This window comes from Trachurus trachurus (assembly GCF_905171665.1).
Source record: "Trachurus trachurus genome assembly, chromosome: 19".
Taxonomy (NCBI): domain Eukaryota; kingdom Metazoa; phylum Chordata; class Actinopteri; order Carangiformes; family Carangidae; genus Trachurus; species Trachurus trachurus.
The window spans coordinates 3,068,980-3,090,638 of record NC_139913.1 but is presented as its reverse complement, the minus strand read 5'-3'; the positions used below and the strand labels follow the sequence as shown (position 1 = coordinate 3,090,638).

General features: G+C 39.7%; 3 protein-coding genes across 3 annotated transcripts; all 3 read left to right on the top strand.

Annotated features, from left to right (window-relative positions):
- Positions 1-2,921: 2,921 nt before the first annotated feature.
- On the top strand, positions 2,922-7,067 carry LOC311002875 (tyrosinase-like). Its single transcript, XM_083994442.1, has 5 exons — positions 2,922-2,952; positions 3,028-3,241; positions 4,962-5,103; positions 5,192-5,424; positions 6,783-7,067. Exons 2-4 carry the CDS (start codon positions 3,118-3,120, stop codon positions 5,397-5,399), a joined length of 474 nt encoding a protein of 157 aa, XP_083850568.1. The 5' UTR covers positions 2,922-2,952; positions 3,028-3,117; the 3' UTR covers positions 5,400-5,424; positions 6,783-7,067.
- A 1,871-nt stretch (positions 7,068-8,938) lies between these two features.
- Positions 8,939-11,454, top strand: oxld1 (oxidoreductase-like domain containing 1). Its single transcript, XM_083993855.1, has 2 exons — positions 8,939-9,144; positions 10,340-11,454. Exons 1-2 carry the CDS (start codon positions 9,106-9,108, stop codon positions 10,751-10,753), a joined length of 453 nt encoding a protein of 150 aa, XP_083849981.1. The 5' UTR covers positions 8,939-9,105; the 3' UTR covers positions 10,754-11,454.
- Positions 11,455-18,965: 7,511 nt separating this feature from the next.
- On the top strand, positions 18,966-20,560 carry pde6gb (phosphodiesterase 6G, cGMP-specific, rod, gamma, paralog b; the record flags this gene model as incomplete). Its single annotated transcript, XM_083993734.1, has 3 exons — positions 18,966-19,099; positions 20,331-20,371; positions 20,472-20,560. 3 exons carry the CDS (start codon positions 18,966-18,968, stop codon positions 20,546-20,548), a joined length of 252 nt encoding a protein of 83 aa, XP_083849860.1. The 3' UTR covers positions 20,549-20,560.
- Between the last annotated feature and the right edge of the window lie 1,099 nt (positions 20,561-21,659).

Genomic DNA, 21,659 nt, shown 5'->3' with positions numbered 1-21,659 from the left:
TCTTTAGCGGCGTTCAGGAATTGACGTGGATTTTGTTTAGGATCCCAACGAATTTTGGGCATAGCTGTAGAGTTAGGCAGAGGGAATTGCGCGCGCATAGCTGTGCCTATGCTATTTATGTGGTTGGTGAGTGGGGAGTCGTCTGGGAGCCTGATGGTTTGAGCGTCCATTTCTATGTCTCGTTTGTTACTTAAGGTCATGCATCTACCAGCAACCGCGCGGAAATCACCTAAGGCCAATGTTTGTCCTGCTGTCAGGGAGTCCAATTTGCTGAGCCACAAACTGCCTCCATCTGTGACAGGGGGCAGTTTGTCGACCAGAGCCTGAAGGTCACCGAACGAGAACGACTTGTATTTTGGTTGTTGACTCCCCGGGACCGTGGTTAAAGGAAGAATGGTATGAGGAGGAGGGGGTAGGGTATAGAGCATGCCTGAACGCGTAGCGCCGCGCTGGGCATCGGGAACATATTGCAATATTCTATCTCTGGCGGGGGACAGGGACTTCATTAATTTCTCTCTTTCTAACAGCTCTGGAGTCGTAGCCTGTAGCTTAGCTGCGTGTTCCATCAGCATTTCATAGTGTTCTGTCTGTTCTGCCTCCAATAGCACTTTCTGCTCTCGTTCTACTCCTGCTCTGTCTACCCTATCTTGAAACGGTGGGGGCTGTGAACCGGCTGATGACGCCTGGGAGGGTGCAATCGATGCTGGGCAGACGGCGGTGGGTGCAGCCGACGCGCTGATGGACGGTGGAGACGAGTTAAAGGCGGAGGTAAAGACGGAGTGCGGAGCCGACTGTGGGTGTAATGGCGCAGCCGGTGAATGGGCGGACGTGAAAGGGTTAGTGTGTACGGCCTGGTGTGCATGCAACTCAGCAGTGGGGTATAACTGGGCCGTCCCCGTGCGTTGTTGGTCGGCGTCATCTAACTCATCTTCTGATGTGGGCCCACCTACGGGCATAATATGCATGGTACCTTTACCAATCCTATATGTGGGAAACATGCCAGGTGGGTTTAGTGCATATGGAGGTGGGCATGTGGGCGAGCATGAGAGGATGTCAGGTGCAGTTACCATTTTGGAGGGAGTTGGACTCCTGTGTTTGTGTTTCATCCCTTGCCAGCAGATAGCCAACTCAGACCAACCTCGACAGTCCTCCTCCCACGCGTCCTCCTCCTTTTTCCACCCATTCCTGTGAAACCAATTTGCTGTCTTTCCCTGCTCTACAGCCGCTTTCTTTTTTTCTGTTGCTGCTTTTACTTTAGCTACTAAGAGAGTATGTAAAGGCTCTTGATGTTTCAATGTTTTCCCCATATCAGTGATTAATGTATGCATCTTTTGTTTGGCTTTTTCAACCTTCTTTTCTCTACTGCCCTGTTTTGTGAGGGCGCCTAGGGCGTCTGCAGTGGTGTCTACTTGGACTAAGAGGGTTTGCCAGGGACCCCAACCACTGTCATTCATTTCTGTATCAAATTCTCCATCCATATTTTATCTAGACTCTGAGCTCCACAGCTGGTACGTTTGCAGGGAATGAAGTGATAGCTGCGTTAGCCCCTTGCAAATCCTCAGGAGACAAGCTTCTAGATCACTCTATAGTGACCCGGTCTCACTCTGGGTGTTCTAATCACAAGGATTTTGCAAAGTTTACACTCATACCCCACACCGTTTATCAACTGGGTGTTTTAGCCTCCAAAGCACACAGCTGGGCTGCAGAGTGGCTTTTACGCACTCGCTGCCCTAAACAACAGTGAACTGGTGGCGTTTGTTAACACCGCAAGGTTACCCCGCCACTGAGACCATACACTGCTGACGCTGAGCGAAATGGATATTCACACAACGAGTTTTCTCAGAGTTTTATTCTTCCCCACCCATATATTGCTCACAATAACTCCAACAACACAGACAAGTTAGAACTTTTTCATAGAAAAAATAAATTTCAGCGCTTTCACAAAGGTATATCAAACTGTGCATGCTTCAGAAGTATTTGTAAGAAATTATTTTGTTTTTCCTACGGGCCTCGCACCCTTTAATTTTAGACAGACAGACGTGCTTGGTTTGGAAGCCTGTTCTTCCTCCCCGGGCCTTTCACCCTTACCGCAATAATTCAACCAATAGATACTTTAAATATCTCCAAGATATTAGGGCCTTCAACCTGCTTTTAAATGTTGATAATTCTCCAAGAATGATATCAACAAGTAGAATTAGGGGACCTCACCCCCGGGAATCCAACCCAGCCGCGGTATCAACCGCTCCTGGACCCCGTCGGGTCGTCAGGTGGAGTTACGCCACTCTCAAGGTTTTATCGTCTGCTGTTTTATGTCTCTATTTTTTTTTTTTTTTTTTTTTTTTATATATACCTTTGTTTTTAAGTTTTAAAATACTTTTCTGATTCTTTTGCTACTTTACTTACATGTACATTGGACAGGACACAGTTCTAGTGATAGTCAATATGCAGAATTCGTTATAACAGGTTTTCTGCATACCTTTTATGTGCCGGCTTGTGTCCTTATCCTCTGTCCATGAAGAAAAGCTTTTAGGTCGAATGGTCCATCCACTGTCCTTGTACCCCCTTTAACACGGACGAGCCCCCATTTGTTGAGATCCGCTCGTGTGGATCTCACCCAGGTCGGGAGGCAAGACACAAAGTGGAGGAGGCGAAGGTTGAAACAGATAAGTATTTAATCGCAGTCTGCAGAGAGCGGAGATCATACAGCACACAAAGACAGTGTTACCAGGAAGAGCTGAGAACGATCTGATCTGTGTATGTTTCTGTTCCGTCTTACACACTGGGGGTTTGGTCCCTCCCAGCATGCAAGGCGTGGACTACTGTGATGGTCTATGTGAGCTCTGACGTGTGCTGATGTGCAGGCCTATGGTCACATGATCTATGTGTAGTGAATAACATAGCTATTATTATTTACATCATATAGAGAAGGCTTCCCGTTTCTCACACTGGAGGGTGAGATGTCAGAACCAGACTTTTCCATCTGCGTCTTCTTTCTCCTGCTCCAACTCCTCTTTCTTTTCTCCATAGACTGCATGTATTGATGTTGGGTCGAAGCTCGTTCAGATCTGCAGCCACCCCGATGACCCTTCACCTGCACCAATCAGCCGCAAACCTGGAATGGATCCAACTGCCAGCACGCTGCCGACCATCGGTGATGTTAATGATATGCTGGGAGCAGACAATTATGACACATCTCCATATAACGCAAGTTCTAGGAACAGCTTCAGGAGCAAACTAGAAGGTAAGTTATCTAATAAAATCTTGATATTTAAAGAACTGGTGACTTTTGGTTCAAATGTCTGTTAAATGAGAATTCACAACCCTCTATGGTACCATGTTGCCCTCAGGCAACATACCACTTTTTGGCCTGTCACATCTCCACAATTCATCCCATTTAATGCTGTAATACTTTAAAAAAGAGAAGAGACCTTAGAGAACCAATAACAATGCTTTAATTTATCACATGACTTTCAAGAAGCCAGACCGAAACCCTTTTTTGCAGACTTTTTCAAAGGAAACAGGTTTGCCATTTTGCTCCACTAAAACGGTCTGAAAACATACAGTAACTTCCTGGCCCTTTTTCATCTCGAAAAAAATATATTTACACTAATAGATTAGTAAAGTTTAATTTTTAATAGTTCCATGCAATTTATTTACTTATTAAATAATGGAAACTTGTTAAAATGCACCTGTTGCCCGAAAGCAACAACGTACCATTATAGAAAATTGCAATGTTGCCTTGAGGCAACACTGGACCATTATGGAATCAATATTGCATTATGAGACTATGGTAGTGTGTGTTTAGGTGTAAATATAATGTTAAAAAACATAATTCATCATAATTTTGTTTTTTATCCTTAATAAATTTGATTTTGGATGCAGTAAAGTAAACATCAGGCTATTATGATGATGATGAGGAAGATGAGAATGAGAATTCGGATGAGGATGAGGCCAGTGAAGGTGAAAGTCTACAGAGACTGGTGTTTCTAATACAGTATATGATGAACCGTAATGGTACAATGTTGCCTACAGGCAAGAAATCCCCAAAACTTCCAAAAATAAATATTTTTTTTTAAATTTCTTTAGATTATGTTTATTTAGTCTATTTTGAGACATAAAAACACTCCAAATATTTTTTCCCCCACTGGCATCTTAATGCGTACCATAAGGATAAAATAGAAGTTTGTGTTCCTATCTGTGGAACTAAACTATGGAACAGTTTGAATGTGGGGTTAAAAGAATGTCCAAACATAATCCAGTTCAAAAAGAAATACAAAGAAATTATTTTCAGTAGGTGCTTATTATTATTTATTTGGGTATTATTTACCGACTTAGTTTATTTATTGCTCGGTTCATGTTACTTTCAGTTTGTCTTTGTATGTATGTATGTGTTTGCATATGTTCTTATATGTATATGACTATATAGAGAGATAAAGACTAGTAATCATATGTTAGAATAAATCTATATGTATATAAATATAATATAAGAATATATTAGAATAGAATAAATCCATAAATAAATTAGAATAAATCCAGTTAACTCATAAATTAACTTATATATTATAATGACTAGATAACTTGATAGATAATTTATGAATAAGGGGTGGGAGTAAATAAGTTTTACTTCTTCCCACTCCTTTTCGGATATGAAACAAACAAATAAACAAACAAAACAAAACAAAAAATCAAATTACCTTTATTTTCAATTATTTTCTTTTCTTTTTTTATCATATTTTTTTTTTCTTTTTTTTTTTGTCCATATGTTGTTCTTGCAAAGTTTCTATATGTTATGTCTGTCCATTTCTGTATTATGTTTTATTTCTTTTAACATGTCCGAAATAAACTTAAACTAACTAACTAACTAACTAACTAAAATAAGCTGAAAGGAGACTGTCATAACAGGTTTATACTAAACCTCTACTAAAGGTATCTGCTTAACATGTGTCATATCTTCCTGTTAGGTTTTGACATTCCTCAAGATTCCCGACACCTGCAGTCGTCCATGCACAACCTGGTCCACGACTACCTGAACGGAACGATGTCTCACCTCCCCACTGCAGCCAACGACCCCATGTTCATGGTCCACCACAGCTTCGTGGACAAGTACGTCATGTAAATAAAAATGTAAAAAAAATATCTGTTTCAAGTCATAATTCAATAATGAACTCTGTGCTCTATAAATGTGTATCAGGCTTCTGGAGGACTGGCTGAAGCTCCACAGAAATGCAAGCTACCCTGACAGTGGAGAGATCTATCCAGCCCAGAGGAGGGACGCCTTCATGGCCCCCTTCTTCCCTCTGCGCACCAACGGCTGGTACTGGAACCAAGACATCGAGAGCCTGGGCTACAACTACCAGGAGCACAGCATCCCTAACCCTGCTATCAAGAAGACAAACTAAGTGAAGAGCTGACTGTCAAACTAATGTAAGAACAATTAAAAGCTCATTATGGTTTTACTTTCTTTGAAGACACTTCACTTGTTGTTAAAGGGATAGTTCACCCAAAAATGAAATTTCACTCATTATTTACTCACCCTCATGTGGACTAAAGGGCTGGGAGAAGTTTCAGAGTCCTCCGTGGCTTCTCTGAGTTACAGGGGGTCTCGGCGTAGCAGTGCATGTCCATATAACGGTTGCAAATGGATACCAACTGTCTTCGTCACAAAAAAACACACCAAAAAACATCCAAATACCTCCATGCTGCTCGTATGTAAAGTCTGTCTTGTAAATGCGAAATTGTCCCGAAAAAAATTAAATAAGTCTATATTTCAAGCTTGTTTTGTAGTGGAAGCTCCTCTTCCTGGTTCATCAAATTTAGACCAACCAGGGTCCGTCCTCTTCCCAGTTCGTCCAAATTTGACGAACCAGGAAGAGGAGCTTCGAGAGGTATTTGGATGTTTTTTGGTGTGTTTTTTTGTGACGAAGACAGTTGGTATCCATTTGCAACCGTTATATGGACATGCACTGCTACGCCGAGACCCCCTGTAACTCAGAGAAGCCACGGAGGACTCTGAAACTTCTCCCAGCCCTTAGTCCACATGAGGGTGAGTAAATAATGAGTGAAATTTCATTTTTGGGTGAACTATTCTTTTAAGCTGCATCATAAAGGATGAGTAAATCTGCAAGAGATAGTCAGAAGACTTTCTTGCATACTTTTGATACCTTAAAATGCTGAACCAGCACTTACTACCTATGTCTACTTGATTTTCTTGCACTTATTGAATTGATGTAGTATACCAAAGATCCTCTCTGGAGAAGGTGCATAATTACAGGCAGCTCTAAAGATATGAAACCGTTTCTACTTCCTGTCTCCAAAGTGGACGTGGTCACTTGTTCAGGTCAAAACATAACAACATGTAATTTCCCAAAAACTTAAGAAGTAATCATAAATGTTTTTCTTGTTTTTGTTACATAGGTGTGCTCAACATAATGACAGATAAGCAGCGACGAGCAGCTTTTCTTTACATGTGGCCACTGAAGAGCAGCTATCATTCGATTCAGCTGTCCGTTAATTTTGAGAGACTGTAATGTTGACTTTTCACTAAACAGTGAACAAAAAATAGTGATGCTCTGATTGGTTTGAGGTCAATCCAGTTGTGCACAGAAGCATTTTGATCTATATCTGTTGGTCATGCCTCTTGGGTTGGAAGACCTGGACACATACTCGATCTTAAATGATATCGAGAAGCGGTCAGTGAACAAACAGTGAAGAAACTAAAAAACTTAACTCATGAATAACTTCTGTCTCCCATGTGTTTGTGTTTGAATGTTGTGTAATTGCAGATCAGAGTGGGAGGACAGCACTGATGAGTCATCATCTTCATCATCTTCATCAATCCAATATTCATCTTTTCCTTTGTTTTGATCATGAATATCGAACTGGACCTGTTGGTGTCAGTGATCATTGGAGGAAAAGTGTCTCTTGGGCCTGAAGTAGTGATTGTTTTAGTTCTTGTCTCTTTACAGTAAAGTAAATAACACTGATTGTTTTTTTTGTTAAGGTTCAGATGACGTGCACTGTGCTATCCATGTTCATGTAAAAACATAATAAAGGAGCTTTGCACCCGATTTAAATGAATCGTGTCCATGTTCTGTCACTGTATGAAATGGATTTGGTTGAGAGGTGAACTGCTGACAACAAAACCCCCTCTAACCTATTATTATTATAATATTGAAAGTAAAAAGCATTATCATAAGACTAATACTGAATCATGAGGCCGTTAAAGCTCATGTTTGTGTTGCCTCTGCTGTGTGTTGACTCAGCCTCCCTCTATTCACCTCGGAGATGAGTCCATATCCCTCTGATCGCTCTGAAGAATCTCTCGCTGCCTTTTAAAGTGCGGTCGGTTTCATGTGTTTGAATAAAAAGGTTTGAGTTTCTATGAAGCTTTGGCAGTCAGAGCCTCTCTCTCCTCGGGATAGAGTCACATTGTGCGCAAGTGGGGGGGGGGGCCTCTGGTGAGATAACATGCCCCACCACACACCTGGTATCTCATGCTGAGCCCGGCAGCTGCTGTGTTTCCACACCGCGTTGCCATGGACGTGGCTTACAAACACTGAGGTCTGTGGGGACTCACGCTCTCCTCCATATACTAAACACACACACTGTAACACACACACACACACTGTAACACACACACACAGATCTCCTCATGGATCAGTGAGTGGGTCACATAGTTAAGAGGTGGCAGAACCAGTCACACACAGAGAGAGAGAGAGACAACCTGCATCACAGAGGGTTTACATTCACCCACTACAGAGCTGCTCCACCCTCTAAATCTGCTTCACTGTGGTTTTAATGCTCTTTCACTGCTCTGAGACATAATTCATCTGAATCTGGGGCAGTGTAAAACATAATAATAGTTTCTGCTTACACTGTGAAACCTGAATATGAGGTCCGGCTTCAGCGCAGGTGTATGGGAAACATCTCGGCTTCCTCTCAGTGGGACCTAGTGTTTTTGTTTTCTCAAGTCACTTGAGCTGTGATTTCTCAACAGATTCACGTCCCGGACTGTCTGTTCTCAGTTTCATGTAAAAAAAAAAGTATTTCTTTCAAATAACTATTTGAAAACACAAATTGTCAGGTGTGGCTCGATGTGACAATATAATTACGGTCTTTTGGAGTCTGTGAGCAAAATGTTTTGTCTGTGGCTGACTGTCGGCTTTTTGTTTTTACAGGAAAGTCATTTACTGAAATGTGATAGTTCAAGGTTGTTTTCTGACTGGCAGCACAGGAAAATGATCGTCAGCTGAAATATAACAACGTTTTTATATAAGCAGAGGCCAAAAGTGTTTAGATATCCATTCTTTCTTTAGTTATGTAATTAGACATGGCTACATCTTTTAAAGCCACAGTAACAAACAGCAACAAATAGGACCAACATCTCATTTATAAGCACATATTTCATACCAATGCCATAGATTTAATACAATTGCTCCGCTCATCACCTGATGACATCATTGTGATAAGGATAGGACAGGTGATATCTCAGCTGTAATAGGTAGATTCAGTGTAATAAGCTGGGCCTGATAGTTGTTCATGGCAGTAGTTCAAAATAAACATGAAGATAAGATGTGATAACTTCTTACTCCAAACTAAATGAATGCAGTATATTATTCATTCAAATTGCTGTATATCTGAATTAGTCATAAACACACACCTGTTTATGTTGCCGTTATCATTTAATGTGTATATTGCTTGGTTATAAAGCCTGATATAATATATTACAGTCTCTTTCCATTGGAGCGCTACATAGGAAATAGACATTAAAATACTGACACCTGCTGGACAGAGGTTGTAAATGCAGCCTGTTATTTTTTAAGACCCGCCCCCACAAGCTGTTCTGCGCTTTCTATTGGTTCAAATTTTAAGAAGGCGCTATTTGATTGGTCGTTCAGTTTTCTGTCAGCCAATCATGTCTTTTGTTTACAACGACACACAGAAGGTCGTAGTTCAGGACAAAAATGAGTTGACGCAACCTGTTAGCAAGACGGAGAAAGCGGTGGATAAAAAGAAAAACTGAGGAGAGAAGAAGCGATTGAAAAAGAAAGTTTATAAATGAACCGGACAGAGAGTTAACGAGCCGCCGGCTGTTCTTCTCCGACGATGCTGAACGCGGTGAGGTCGTCGGTGTCGGCACAGAAGGTGAGATAACTGTGCTGAAGCTAAGCTAAGCTAGGCTAAGCTAACAACAACCGTTACCCCCCCCGGGGCTGTTGACTTTGTTTTAACCTTTTACTTCATTAACCTCCTCTGGGTTAAATTTAGAGATAACACCCCGTGTGGTTTCCAGGCAGATACTGTGTTGTGTTTCTCTGACGTTTAAGAAACGGTGCTAGCTTGTAGCTTCAGCTAAATTGGCTGAATCAGAACCAGATTTATTTAGCTAAGTTACGTGTGGGCACCCCTCGTCAAAATGTGTGTTAACGTGAACAGTTCAGCAAGTGGAAGATTAAATGATCTCCAAAAGACATAAAGTTACAGATGACACATTCCTTTTACATTTAAAACAATAACTTATATATTTCATCTTTTCTACATGTTCAAACTGACAGAAAAGGAAAAGGTTTGCCCCCCCGTGCATAGTTAGTAGCTAGTAGTCCCCCCTATGGAAACTATCCCAGTGTGTAAATAGTAAATATCTTGTCTGATACCTTGGTCAAAGTTCTCTGAGAGCTCAAGTCTCCTGGGCTTCCCATTCTTTTGCAGCTGCTGCTTTGTTTCCCTTTTTCTCTCTGAAACTGTAGAAAACTAAAACAATACACTGATATTTCTTAATAGATTGAAAAAGAGTGTTTCATTTTTAACTTTATGTCTTTTGGAGATCATTTCATCTTCCACTTGCTGAGCTAACAGACATTTGGACCACGGGTGCCCAAAGTGCTACCACTGTACATACAAGGAATTTGAGTCTGGTTTGCATGTTATGACAACAACTCGACAGTAAGTCAAGAATAATAATAATACAAAAAGAAAAAAAGTTAAATAAAATAAGATAAATAAAGTAAAGTGGCCAGATTGTACTGTACAATCACATCAATGCAAATAGACATTGAGGTAGGCATGAAAATAAATAATAAATGGTGGCTAGATAGTTATGTTATGAATGATAAGTATATTATATGGTTTAGTGATAGAAGTCGGCATAGAAGTGGATGTCTTGGAGTCAGATGGTTAATGACACTGAATGACATGTTTAAGTGTTCAGCAGAGTGACAGGCTGTGGGAAGAAACAGTTTAAAAAGCTTTTAATCAGCCCCAAAGTCCACAAACAGAGGAAATAACTAATAACAGAGTTTGATTGATGATTGATTCTGTATTATATCCTGTTGTTTTCCAGCTGTGCGTCGTCTCTCTGCTGCACATGAGACACGGCTGTCCTCAGCAGACATGGAGGAGCGGTCTGCAGGCTGGGACCACTCACTGCCTCTCTACTGGACCACACTCACCTCCTCCTCCTCCTCCTCTCTCCCTCACTGACTCTGACTCCTCTGAGTGCGCTGACCCAGGACCAGCACCAGAACCCGCCCACAGCTCCCCCGCCTGGACCCCAGACCAGGGTCCCCCTCCGGCCCCGGCCTACTGCTGCATGAGCGGCTGCCACAACTGCGTGTGGATCGAACACGCGGAGCAGCTGCTGGAGTATTACCACGACGGAGGAGACCGGGCGATGGCCGCCCTGGAGGAGAATGTCCTGGACGAGAACCTCAAAACCTACTTGAAGATGGAGATCAGACTGTTGAAAAAGACCTGACTCATGTTTGTTGTTTTTATTTAACTGCCAGTGGCCTCGAGTGTCAGCACTTTAAAGTTTATAACGCTCCACATCTTCAGCTCCTCTGGGTCGAACACTTTGTCTCCACTGAACATTTCAGTTGAATTTTCTCTTATGATGGAAGCTCTGAACATGACTTCAACGTCTCCCTATGATTAACTAACTTCAGCATCGTCACTGTGTCGCTCCTGTGAAGTCACTGTCTGAACGGTGTTGGAGCTTTTATCTAATGAAGATGTCACATGACGACGTGTGTGTGAAGCTTCAATGTGATTTAATTAATTAGTGTGATAGAAGAGGAGAGTAATTAAGGAACGTGGTGATTAGCACAGTGACACTGAGCCGGACCTATGTCGATAAGGTGTTATTTATATATCTATATATACAGCTCTAGAAAAAATGAAGAGAGCACTCCCAAAATGATCAGTTTCTCTGGTTTTAGTATTTATTTATAAGTATGTGTTTGAGTAAAATTACATTTAAAACATTTTGTTTTATTCTATCAACTACCGACAACATTTCACCCCAAAACTGAAATAAAAATATTGTCATTTAGAGCTTTTATTGGCTGAAAATGACTAAACTAGTCTAAATAACAAAAAAATATCAAGTCTTTTCAGACCTTGAATAATAATAATAATGCAAAGAAAACATGTTCATATTTATTCCTAAACAACACAGCAAGAATATTTGACCTCAGGAAGAGTTTATAAATCAGTTTTTGTGGGATAATGTCGATGTTTAATCCCAGCAGTGGTTTTTATTTATAATCTTACTATAAAACCAGATGTGGTTCAGGTGATGACCTCATCAGTGTCTCATTAAGGAGAATGAGTTAAAAAAGAAAAGTGTCATACATGTAGAGATGCTTTTAAGAAACATTTGTGAAAGTGGTCTCTTATTGTGTTCCAGAGCTGTATATATATATAACATATATATCTATAACTTTGGTCAACAGAAGTATTTCATAATTTAAATACAGGAGATTTAACCCCTTAACGTCCTCAGATTTTTGTGATTTCCCAGAGAGGAGGTGGAGCAGGTCGTCCACTGATCACAGGCTCACAGGTTCGATCCCCGGCTCCTCCAGTCCAGTCGATGTGCTGCTGGACCTCGTGTGTGTGTGTGTGTGTGTGTGTGTGTGTGTGTGTGTGTGTGTGTGTGTGTGTGTGTGTGTGTGTGTGTGTGTGTGTGTGTGTGTGTGTGTGTGTGTGTGTGTGTGTGTGTGTGTGTGTGTGTGTGTGTGTGTGTGTGTGTGTGTGTGTGAGAGACAGGAAGCAGTGTGTGGATGTGGCTGCTGGAGCTGCTGTGAGTTGTGTGAAGCGTCAGTCGTTTTTGCTCCTGTTTCATTTCATTTGAAGCTTTGAAACTTTTCTCTGCACAAACAGAAACAAAGCTCCAGATGTAAATAAGACAAGAGCGACTCAGCACTTATCAAATCTGATGAAGAAAATGCCAAAATATAAGTTTCATGTCAAAATGTCCCCAACAAACTGAACCTGTTCCGTTGTTCTGTCTTCACGTGGCTCATATCTTTAGTCCAGTTTCACTGTGTCACTGTAAGAAAATGAAGTGTCAGATCATAACATTAAATAATCATTATAATTCACTGTTGTTTTAGTCGTGAAGCACCTTTATGTGATTGATCGGTTTGAACTGAAGTGTTTAAAAATATATTTTTATGTGTTTACAGATGAAGTCCTGCTTTATTATTATTATATTTAAAGTCTATTTAAATTATGTATTTTAAGTTTATTTCCAGAGGTTGTTTGTGAAATAAATTTTATTTCTAAGAGCTGCTCTGAGATCTGTTTTGTCTTTATCATCATCACCTGAGCACAGAGACAGAGAGAACTGAATAGAGTCCACCAGGGGGCGCTACATGCTCATAGTAAAACTCTACATCCACTCTCATTAGGATAAAATATTCTGACTTATCCTCTTAAACCCGTTCATTTCATCACCGAGTGGATTCATCCAACAAGAGCAGCAGCTTGTTCAGACCGGAGATACTCTCATTATAGAACCAGAGTGTTCATGTGTACAAAGAAAATGTGTGTAAACATTTATAACCGCACTCTTTAATATAAATCCAGTCTTTTTTTAAGGGGAGACACTACAGGTGAATAGGGGGAAACAAATAACCAACAGATATCACCATGAAACATCCCAGGTTTCTCATTCACATTAAGACAAATATATTTTGTATTACAAGTTTTGTCAAATTTTATGTTTAAATATGTAAATGAGGCAATATCTAATGAAACATGTGCTAATTTGCATTTCCAGAACCAAAATCTGAACAATGGATAAAGCTACTTTCAAAATCCTTGTTTTATTTTGTTGACATATAATTAGAGTCAGAAGTTTTCACAGAGGGGATTTTGGATATCTCTTGTTTTCCCCTCTCCCTCTTCGGTTGTACCCTCCCTCGCTTTCCCCAAACAAACAGTGCAAGATAGTGTGTGTGTGTGTGTGTGTGTGTGTGTGTGTGTGTGTGTGTGTGTGTGTGTGTGTGTGTGTGTGTGTGTGTGTGAGGGGGTGGAAAAACAACTTTGCACAGTTTTGGAGCCTTGCAGAGGGATTGTGCAATAAAACTAACGATAGAACAGGGAAATGTAATTTAATAGTAGGGTTAGTGCAATGAAAACATTTGTGCAATAAGATTAATGACAGAACAGGAGAGTGCAATAGTGCAAAGGGAGAGAGAGTGTGTGTGTGTGTGTGTTTAGTTAGCGACATGTGCAGAGATCTCTCTTGTGTTCTGTGCTGTGTTTGATTTCAAATTTCTCCCAACAGAGACGATAAAGTAACTAAACTAAACTATATGAATTCATGTGAACATTGTATGTTAATGAGGAGATCATTAACTCACATAGACAGAGTGTGGCCTCATGCCCCCCTGCTGAGAGCTTAGGGGTCATCAGCAGCAGCCAATAGGACGACGACAGCCCTCAGGCCGGTGATGATGACCATCCTAAATAAATATATACATTAAAAAAAACTGGGACAAATCAATTTCATTTGATTTGACTGCAGCCAACACACAGAGTTCATTAACCTAACCTTCTTTTTTTTTTTTAACTCATTCACTGCTCCCCAATTATATTATACACCTGCATTTTTATGGAGTATTTATTAACTTTCCGAATTTGAACCACGATCAGTGAGCTTTGTTTCTGTCCATGTCTCTGTCCTGCGTTGTTTAAGTTTCCTTTTGTTTTGTCTTTTTTTTTTAATGGTGATGCAAAACTTCTGCAAAACAAATCTATTGAATCTATATCTAGCCTATTAATAATAGTTACCTGACCTGGAAATGTTTAGTGTAACTGCCTTAATGTTAAACTGATTCATTTGTGAATGTAAAACAGACGCTTCAGGAGCTTTTGACTGTATCACATGATCTTCATCAGCAAAATGGAGCTGGTTCAGAGATTTTATGTCGTGTTTGTGAATGAAAACCATTTAATTCTTTGTTTTTGTCTCATAATTCCTGCTTAGTAACACATTAAATCTTTAATATTCTACGTTTTATAACCACAGCCACATGTGTGTCCAGTTGAGAGCCGGGATTCTCCCTCTGGCAACAGGATTAGGTCGGTTTAACTCTGTACCTGAGGAGGGAAGACTCTGCACATTATGTCATCTAAATGTAACTGAGGACGAACTGCATTTCGTGTTTCATTGACTGTTATGAAGCCAGGCAGTTTTTGTTTCAGAAAATGCAAAATGTGAAGCCTGAGTTGTTTTGGGTTGAAGATGATGAAGATGATGAGGTAAAGTTGGGATGGTTTTTCAGAAATGAACAGGGCCGTTGCTAGGATTTCTGGGGCCCCTGAAAGAATACTAAAATGGGCCCCTGACTTTTCCACTTTTTTTCTTCGACTACGTATGTATTATCATTTTTAATTTAGCCTACTTTGTTTTGATGCTAATGCAGGATTACTATGAGTATGAGTCAGGGTCTTATGCAGAATAATTCAGTCATACAAAGATTAGACTACTGGGGGTTTTTATGGGCCCTACTGGGCACTGGGCCCCTAGAATTATCACCACCTTTCTCCCCTATACAACGGCCCTAGAAATGAAGTCTTTACTATAGCTACTTTCATAAAAAAGTGCCTGGACACTAAGAAAAAATGAATTATTTATGTGAATTCCATGATTTTGTTTGGTGTCTTAACATGAAATGTGTCTTGTAAGCCCTTATTTGGTGCATGACATGACACTTAAATAAATATAAATTCATTCATATTCATCCACTCGTGCTCCACATTATGATATAAACATTCAAAAAGTGAAGACATCTCTGACTCTTTAGTGTATTTGATGTGTTGAGTTTAAGTTTCCACATCACACATTGAAGCTGCACATTCAACCAACAGTGTTCGTTGTAAAACTCCAGTGTTGTAATATTTTATGTTGCAACTCTCAGCGACAAACTGAACCATAAAGTGAGGAAGTATAAACATGTAAATCAGCTGCATCACTCTGCAGAGTAAAGGGACGTTACGTACTGGAGACAGGGTGAGGACGAGGATCATGAGATACGATCAAAAGCTCTGGAGATGTGACTGAGCTTGTTGTGTTGTATAATGTTTATTAATACGAGTGGAGTTTAATCTGACAGGAAATCTCAGTTTTCTCCCTGTGTACTGACTTCATCAATAAGTCGTCCTGATTAGCAGCACTAATTGATTGATTTCTGAGGTGTGGGCTGTGTTTCTGTGTCTCAGGTGTTGGATTATTATATCACACACAGCTAAGAGTGTTCAGCAGCTGGAGGATTGGAGGCTTTGGTCTGCAGCAGATGGTGAGACGGTTGCATAACAACACCCAGGGACAGTGGGCCGGTGGCAGGGCCTTTCAGGAAGCTTCCTGCTGCATCTCTAACCTGCATCAGCAAACTGCTTTATTATCCCAGGTAGCATTCTGTCTCACATTACTCATCTGATCAGCTCTGATTAAAGGTTTCTTGAAGTTTCTGCAGCCGTGCATCAGCAGGTCTCCATTCATCATCCTGGGAATGTCCTGGAAAACAACGTGAACAACGTCAGAATGAACAGTTAATTTCATCACAAAGGGACCCACCCATCCCAGGGACTACGGATGGAAAGTAGCTAGTAAGCTAAATCCGGTACAAGGCATCTCGTCTTATCTCGAGACTAATGTTATTTTGTACATTGTCCCTGATACAAATAAACTTATTAAACTAAACAAACACCTGGATAAAGTGCAAAAAGTCATAGTATAGACACTGCAAAAATTCAAAATCTTACCAAGAATATTTGTCTTATTTCTAGTCAAAATGTCATTTCTAGTCAAAATAAATCTAATTATACTTAAAATAAGACTCATCACATTTAAAAAGTAGCTTGTTTTTCAACACTTTTTTACTTTTTTCAAGCAAATTTTCCACTTTAAATAATAGAAAAATCTGACAGTGGAGCAAGTTTTTCTTTCTTATTACAAGCACAAAAAACCTGCTTTTACTGGCAGATTTTTCTACTTATTTCAATTGAAAATTTGTTTGAAACAAGTGAAAATGATCTAAAAACAAGTTAATTTTTAGGTGATGAGTCTTATTTGTAGTGGAAAGAGATTAGTTTTGACTAGAAATGAGACAAATATTCTTGGAAAGATTTTGAGTTTTTGCAGTGTATGGATACTTAGACTTCTTTCTATTTTGTAAAGCATTTTGGAGCAACATCTGGCACAGCACTTTCCTTCAGCGATAATACTTACTTTACTTTACTTTTATTATGGATCCCCATCAGCACTTAATTGCCCAATGTTGTGGCTATTATTCCTGGAGTCTAGTGCACACCACTCACACAATAGACACAATAGTTCACCAACAAAGTTCTCAAATATAAAGAAAATACAATTTAACAATACTTCATAATGAAAAAGAAAAGGGTGTTTCATTCATATCATTCTTATATTATCATTTGGTCATACACAAAGCGTTCACAGTCTATAAAATACAAAAAACTGCTTTCTAAACTCCTGTTTTGTACTGGCTTGAATAATATGACCTGGTAATGAATAAACTTCTTCAATCAAATCAAAATCAAAATAAACTTTATTGTCCCCAGAGGGAAATTTGTCTTGGACAATCAGTGCTGTGCTTTGCTGCAGTCAGCAGTCATTCAACCAAACACCATACACACAAAGACACATACACAATCAACAGGGAACAGTGCAACTAAATTCACAGTAGGATTACACTATTGCATCTTGCCCCTAGTAATTGCCACAGCCTCTAGATCATATTGCACCATGAATGTATGTGTGGACTATACCACCCAACAGTCAAGTTCAATAAAATGTAAAGTGCACAAAGGGATAAAATATAACAAGAAATATAGAATAACACAAGAATTGGCAGATTAATGTTAAAACACTGGATCCAAATTGGACAATTTAACATTAAAAAGAGATAAAAACCGAACACCAAAACAAAAAAACCCCAATATGATTCTGAAACTGGACAAACAGATAAAATAAGAGTTAAAATAAAATTAAAATAATTAAAATAATTGATGTATCTGTCTTGATTCCACTCACAGTGAGACAGTGAACGTGTCATCTCCATAAAATATAAATAAATAAATGTCAGTCCTGACATCCATGTTGGCATGGCAACAGGAGGCGGTGCTGGTTAATCTCCTGCAGGCTGTGGGTATAAGAGCGGCCCCGAGCCCCCGTGGCCCTCACAGCGAACCTAGCATACAACTCCACTCTGCTAGACAGACACCGTGCTGCGCTCACACCCACTGGTCTGGCTGTCGGTGAGTACATCACCATGACGACATGATAACAACGCTGTCACTGACAATATTTGGGATTTATGGAGCTGCATCATGGAACTCAATGGATGTTTATGAATATTTCCATCTTTACTGCGAGAGCTGAGATGATCTGAAAAGATAGAAACAAATGGATCAAGTCTTCTTTTTGTTTTTAAGAGCTCTGGGGAACTTTTACACAAACTTTTTCTTACTCTAATTAGGCCTTAGAGCAACTCCTACAGTTTCTTTTTACAGATTTATTCCTGCTTTATTGATTCTTTGACGACTTTGACTTGACTGATTCAATCTGAGCTGCTCAGAAAATAGAGAAATGATTCTTTAACGATGGCGATGTGATAGATCAGAGCTGCTGAGACACAGATCAGCTCTCCTTTGTGTTTATCAGTCAGTCTGAAGCTGTTTTCACTGGATGATGTTTATGGTGCAGATGTGCAATCGATCTTACTTCTTCTTAAAAAGAAAAGATGTTTGAATTATTCTGTTTAAAAAAGCCTCTTTTCTCTGAACTCGGGTGTTGTCGGTGCTTCTCTATGCTGCTGGTGTGTTTTAGATGTTTTAACACCTTTAATGTGCTGCTTCTGTAACATGTTTGCTTGTGCTGTGATTCATCATGATGAGTTTTAATCTAAACACTAAAGTTTTTAACATATTTCATGAGCGATTGCAGCATGGACACTCACTGGACGTTCAGTCAGACATAGATATGATGCATTAATAGTTATATTTTGATATAAATCCACTGTACGTGTGCAGTATCTTCACTATGAACAGAGTTTATCCACATTATTCATCACACACAGACAACAGAGTGTGTATCCAGAGTGTGTATGTGTATCCAGCTTATGGTTAAGTCGTGTTCAGCTCTGTCATTGTCTCTGGGACACGGTGAGCGGATTGATCATTTAGACCCTCAGTGCCTGTTCAGCATATCTGCCGTGTTGTCCTTGCTCTAACAAGATTAGCTACATGTGGACGAGGCGGCTTCAAACAGAGAGAGAGAGTGGAGAGAAAGAGAGAGTAGAGGGGGGGGGGGGGGGGGGTGCTTATTAACTTGAGCTAGGGATTATGGGAAATTGGGTCATCCTCACATAACAGGCTGCCAGGTAGTACACCACCTCAGACATTCAATTACAGAGAAATATGAGTGTAAATCCCGGTCAGTGAGCGGATTAGAGTCTGTAATGTCACACAGAGGTGACAGAGGCTGAGCATCAACACAACATGAGCACACAGCGTCTTAGAAAGCACAGAAACAGGATTTATAGGGAATAAAAAAAGTGGAAATGTTCCTTTACTGAGTTCTCACACCTTTTTTTTGTCCTGTAAACAGAAGAAATCAGCACAACGACCGCTCCTCAGAGCCGTAACCACTCACCATGAATCTCGAGCTGCCCAAAGCTCCCACCCGTGTCACCGGGGGCCCCGCCACTCCACGCAAGGGCCCCCCCAAGTTCAAGCAGAGGCAGACGCGTCAGTTCAAGAGCAAGCCGCCCAAGAAGGGAATCCAGGGGTATGGATCACATCTCTTTACAACTTTTATTCTGCAGAGGTTTAGAAATAATGAGGAATTCAGGGGCCGGATTCACCAATATGTTCTTAAGAAATGTCTTAAGAAGAAAATTAAGAAGTTCATAAGAAAGTTCTTAAGTGCAATTCCTCAATATTATCTTAAGAACAGTCATTTCTTATGAATTTCTTATTTTTCCTACTTAAGAACTTCTTAAAATACGTCATTGCATTGCATTGCACCAACAAACAGCATATATATAAGTTTGCATCTTAACCGTCAGTCACTCACTAACCATGGAGATGGACAAAAAGAGATGCAGAAACTTTTCAAGGCAGGAGCTTATTGAGGTTATGGTGGATGAAATTAATGTACGAAAAAAATTACTACTGGGGCAAAATTAATAATATGGGAATAACAGTGGAAAAATAAGACAAGAGGGTATAGGCCAAAGTGGCTGAAGTTCTTTGTGTAATTAAATTAAAAAATATATTTACTTAAAGTATGACCTACGTACTAGTCTAAACTTGTCTAAAATGTGTTAAGGAAGGTGATATCAGAGGCTTACACTGCAAAAACTCAAATATATAACCAAGGATATTTGTCTTATTTCTAGTCAAAACAAATCTCATTATACTCAAAATACTCATCACATAAAAAGTAGCTTGTTTTTAGACACTTTTTTACTTCTTTCAAGCAGATTTTCACTTTAAATAAGTAGAAAAGTCTGATAGTGGAGCAAGTTTTTCTTTCTTATTACAAGCACAAAAAATTTGCTTTCACTGGCAGATTTTTCTACTTATTTCAATTGAAAATGTGTTTGAAACAAGTGAAAATTATCTGAAAACAAGTTCATTTTTAGGTGATGAGTCTTATTTTAAGTGCAAAGAGATTAGTTTTGACTAGAAATGAGACATTTTGACAAGAAAGAAGACAAATATTTTGAGTTTTTGCAGTGTCCCTATTCACCATAGGAATTTTAAGACAGGTCAAGGTTGACTTAAAGTTAAGAAAAAAGTAAAGAACAAATTTGAGAACTTTGATTTCAAGAAAACCATTTATTCTAAAGTTTTTTCTTCAGAAGAAAGTTGAGAAAATACTTGAGAACTTTTTTGGAGAATATGACTTCTCTTTTTTCTTCTTAAAACTGAAATTAAGAAAAAAATGACACTTAAGAAGATTTTTTTTAGGTTTTGGTGTTTAAATCTGCTTTTTTTGTTTTCTTTCTTTGCAGCTTTGGTGACGACATCCCTGGAATGGAGGGCTTAGGCACAGGTGAGCTGCACCTTACATCTGAAGTCTCTCATCTCATCTCTTATCAGTTTGTGTCTGAACAACCCTCACGTCTCCATCTTCTCCTTCCTCTTCTCTGCAGACATCACCGTCATCTGCCCCTGGGAGGCCTTCAACCACCTGGAGCTGAATGAGCTGGCCAAGTACGGTATCATCTGAGCCTTGGTGCAGGATCATCATCATCATCATCATCCATGCACTTCATCAAGCCATCTGCCTCAGGCTCCTCCGTCTTCATCTCACCTCTTTACATGGAACTATTCCAGCAGACAACACCAACAACAACAAACTACCACAAAGAACTGTAACAAACACAAAAAATGGAAAAACAGAGAAAAAAAAATGCACAAAAAAAAAAAACTAACTAACTTTCTGTCTCTTTCCACTGGATTCTTCCTCCTCTGATTCTGCAGCTCTCACTCAGCATCTGCTCATGTTTAGGATCTGTTGTTTTGATTCTCATGACGCCACTTATAGATCTGCACTGTCACTCTAAAAAAAACCTTCCCAGCATCCTCTTCTACTTCTACTTCTCTCGCTATCCTTCTCTTCTTTTCTTTCCTCTTCTTTTCTTTTCTATTCTATTCTGAACTCTTCTCACAAAACAAAACGTGAAACTTACGCAAGCAATGCAGCCTCAAATCTGAGTTGAAATAAGTGACAGACCCGTGAAGTCCGGGAGGTGGGTTCCCGCTTCACGTGCCTCGGCGGAAAAACCTCTTCCTCCACCTCAGAGGTTTTTTTTTTAAATCCATCAGAGCCGAACATGTAACTAAACATACTATAAAAACAAATAAAAACTAAAAACCTGTATTCTGTAGAGAAGCCATTGCTGAGCGTAAAACTTTCAGTGGGATAATAACATCGATCACTCGTCGTCAGATTTCCCTCCTCTCCTCCCTCTGTTGTGACCAGGATGCATCAGTGTTTCATGTGTTTTCACCTCTAAATGTGAGTCAGTACTGTCAGGGATTAAAGGCTTGAAACCTCCCCTTGTATAATATTAATGTACTATATGAAAGGATGTGTTTATTATGACATGACACTGTGCTGCCCTGTGTGTTTCTATTTTTTAAGTTTTATTTTAGCATCATCTTGCAGAATAGACATCTTTTCCTCATTGTTCTCCATCATCGTCCTCCTCGTCACCATCGATCCTTCATCGTCTTCGTGTTTAGCCAGTTGTTTTGTCTGTTGTAAACTATATAGGATCAGTACATACATTCACACCTTAAGTTGCATTTAGCTTCTCAACATGTGATGTAATCTC

Coding starts and splice junctions, on each gene's coding strand:
- LOC311002875 (XM_083994442.1), top strand. CDS start 3,118: ATGGATCCAACTGCCAGCACGCTGCCGACCATCGGTGATGTTAATGAT. Junction 3,242..4,961: donor CTTCAGGAGCAAACTAGAAG/GTAAGTTATCTA, acceptor TCTTCCTGTTAG/GTTTTGACATTCCTCAAGAT. Junction 5,104..5,191: donor CACCACAGCTTCGTGGACAA/GTACGTCATGTA, acceptor AATGTGTATCAG/GCTTCTGGAGGACTGGCTGA.
- oxld1 (XM_083993855.1), top strand. CDS start 9,106: ATGCTGAACGCGGTGAGGTCGTCGGTGTCGGCACAGAAG. Junction 9,145..10,339: donor CGTCGGTGTCGGCACAGAAG/GTGAGATAACTG, acceptor GTTGTTTTCCAG/CTGTGCGTCGTCTCTCTGCT.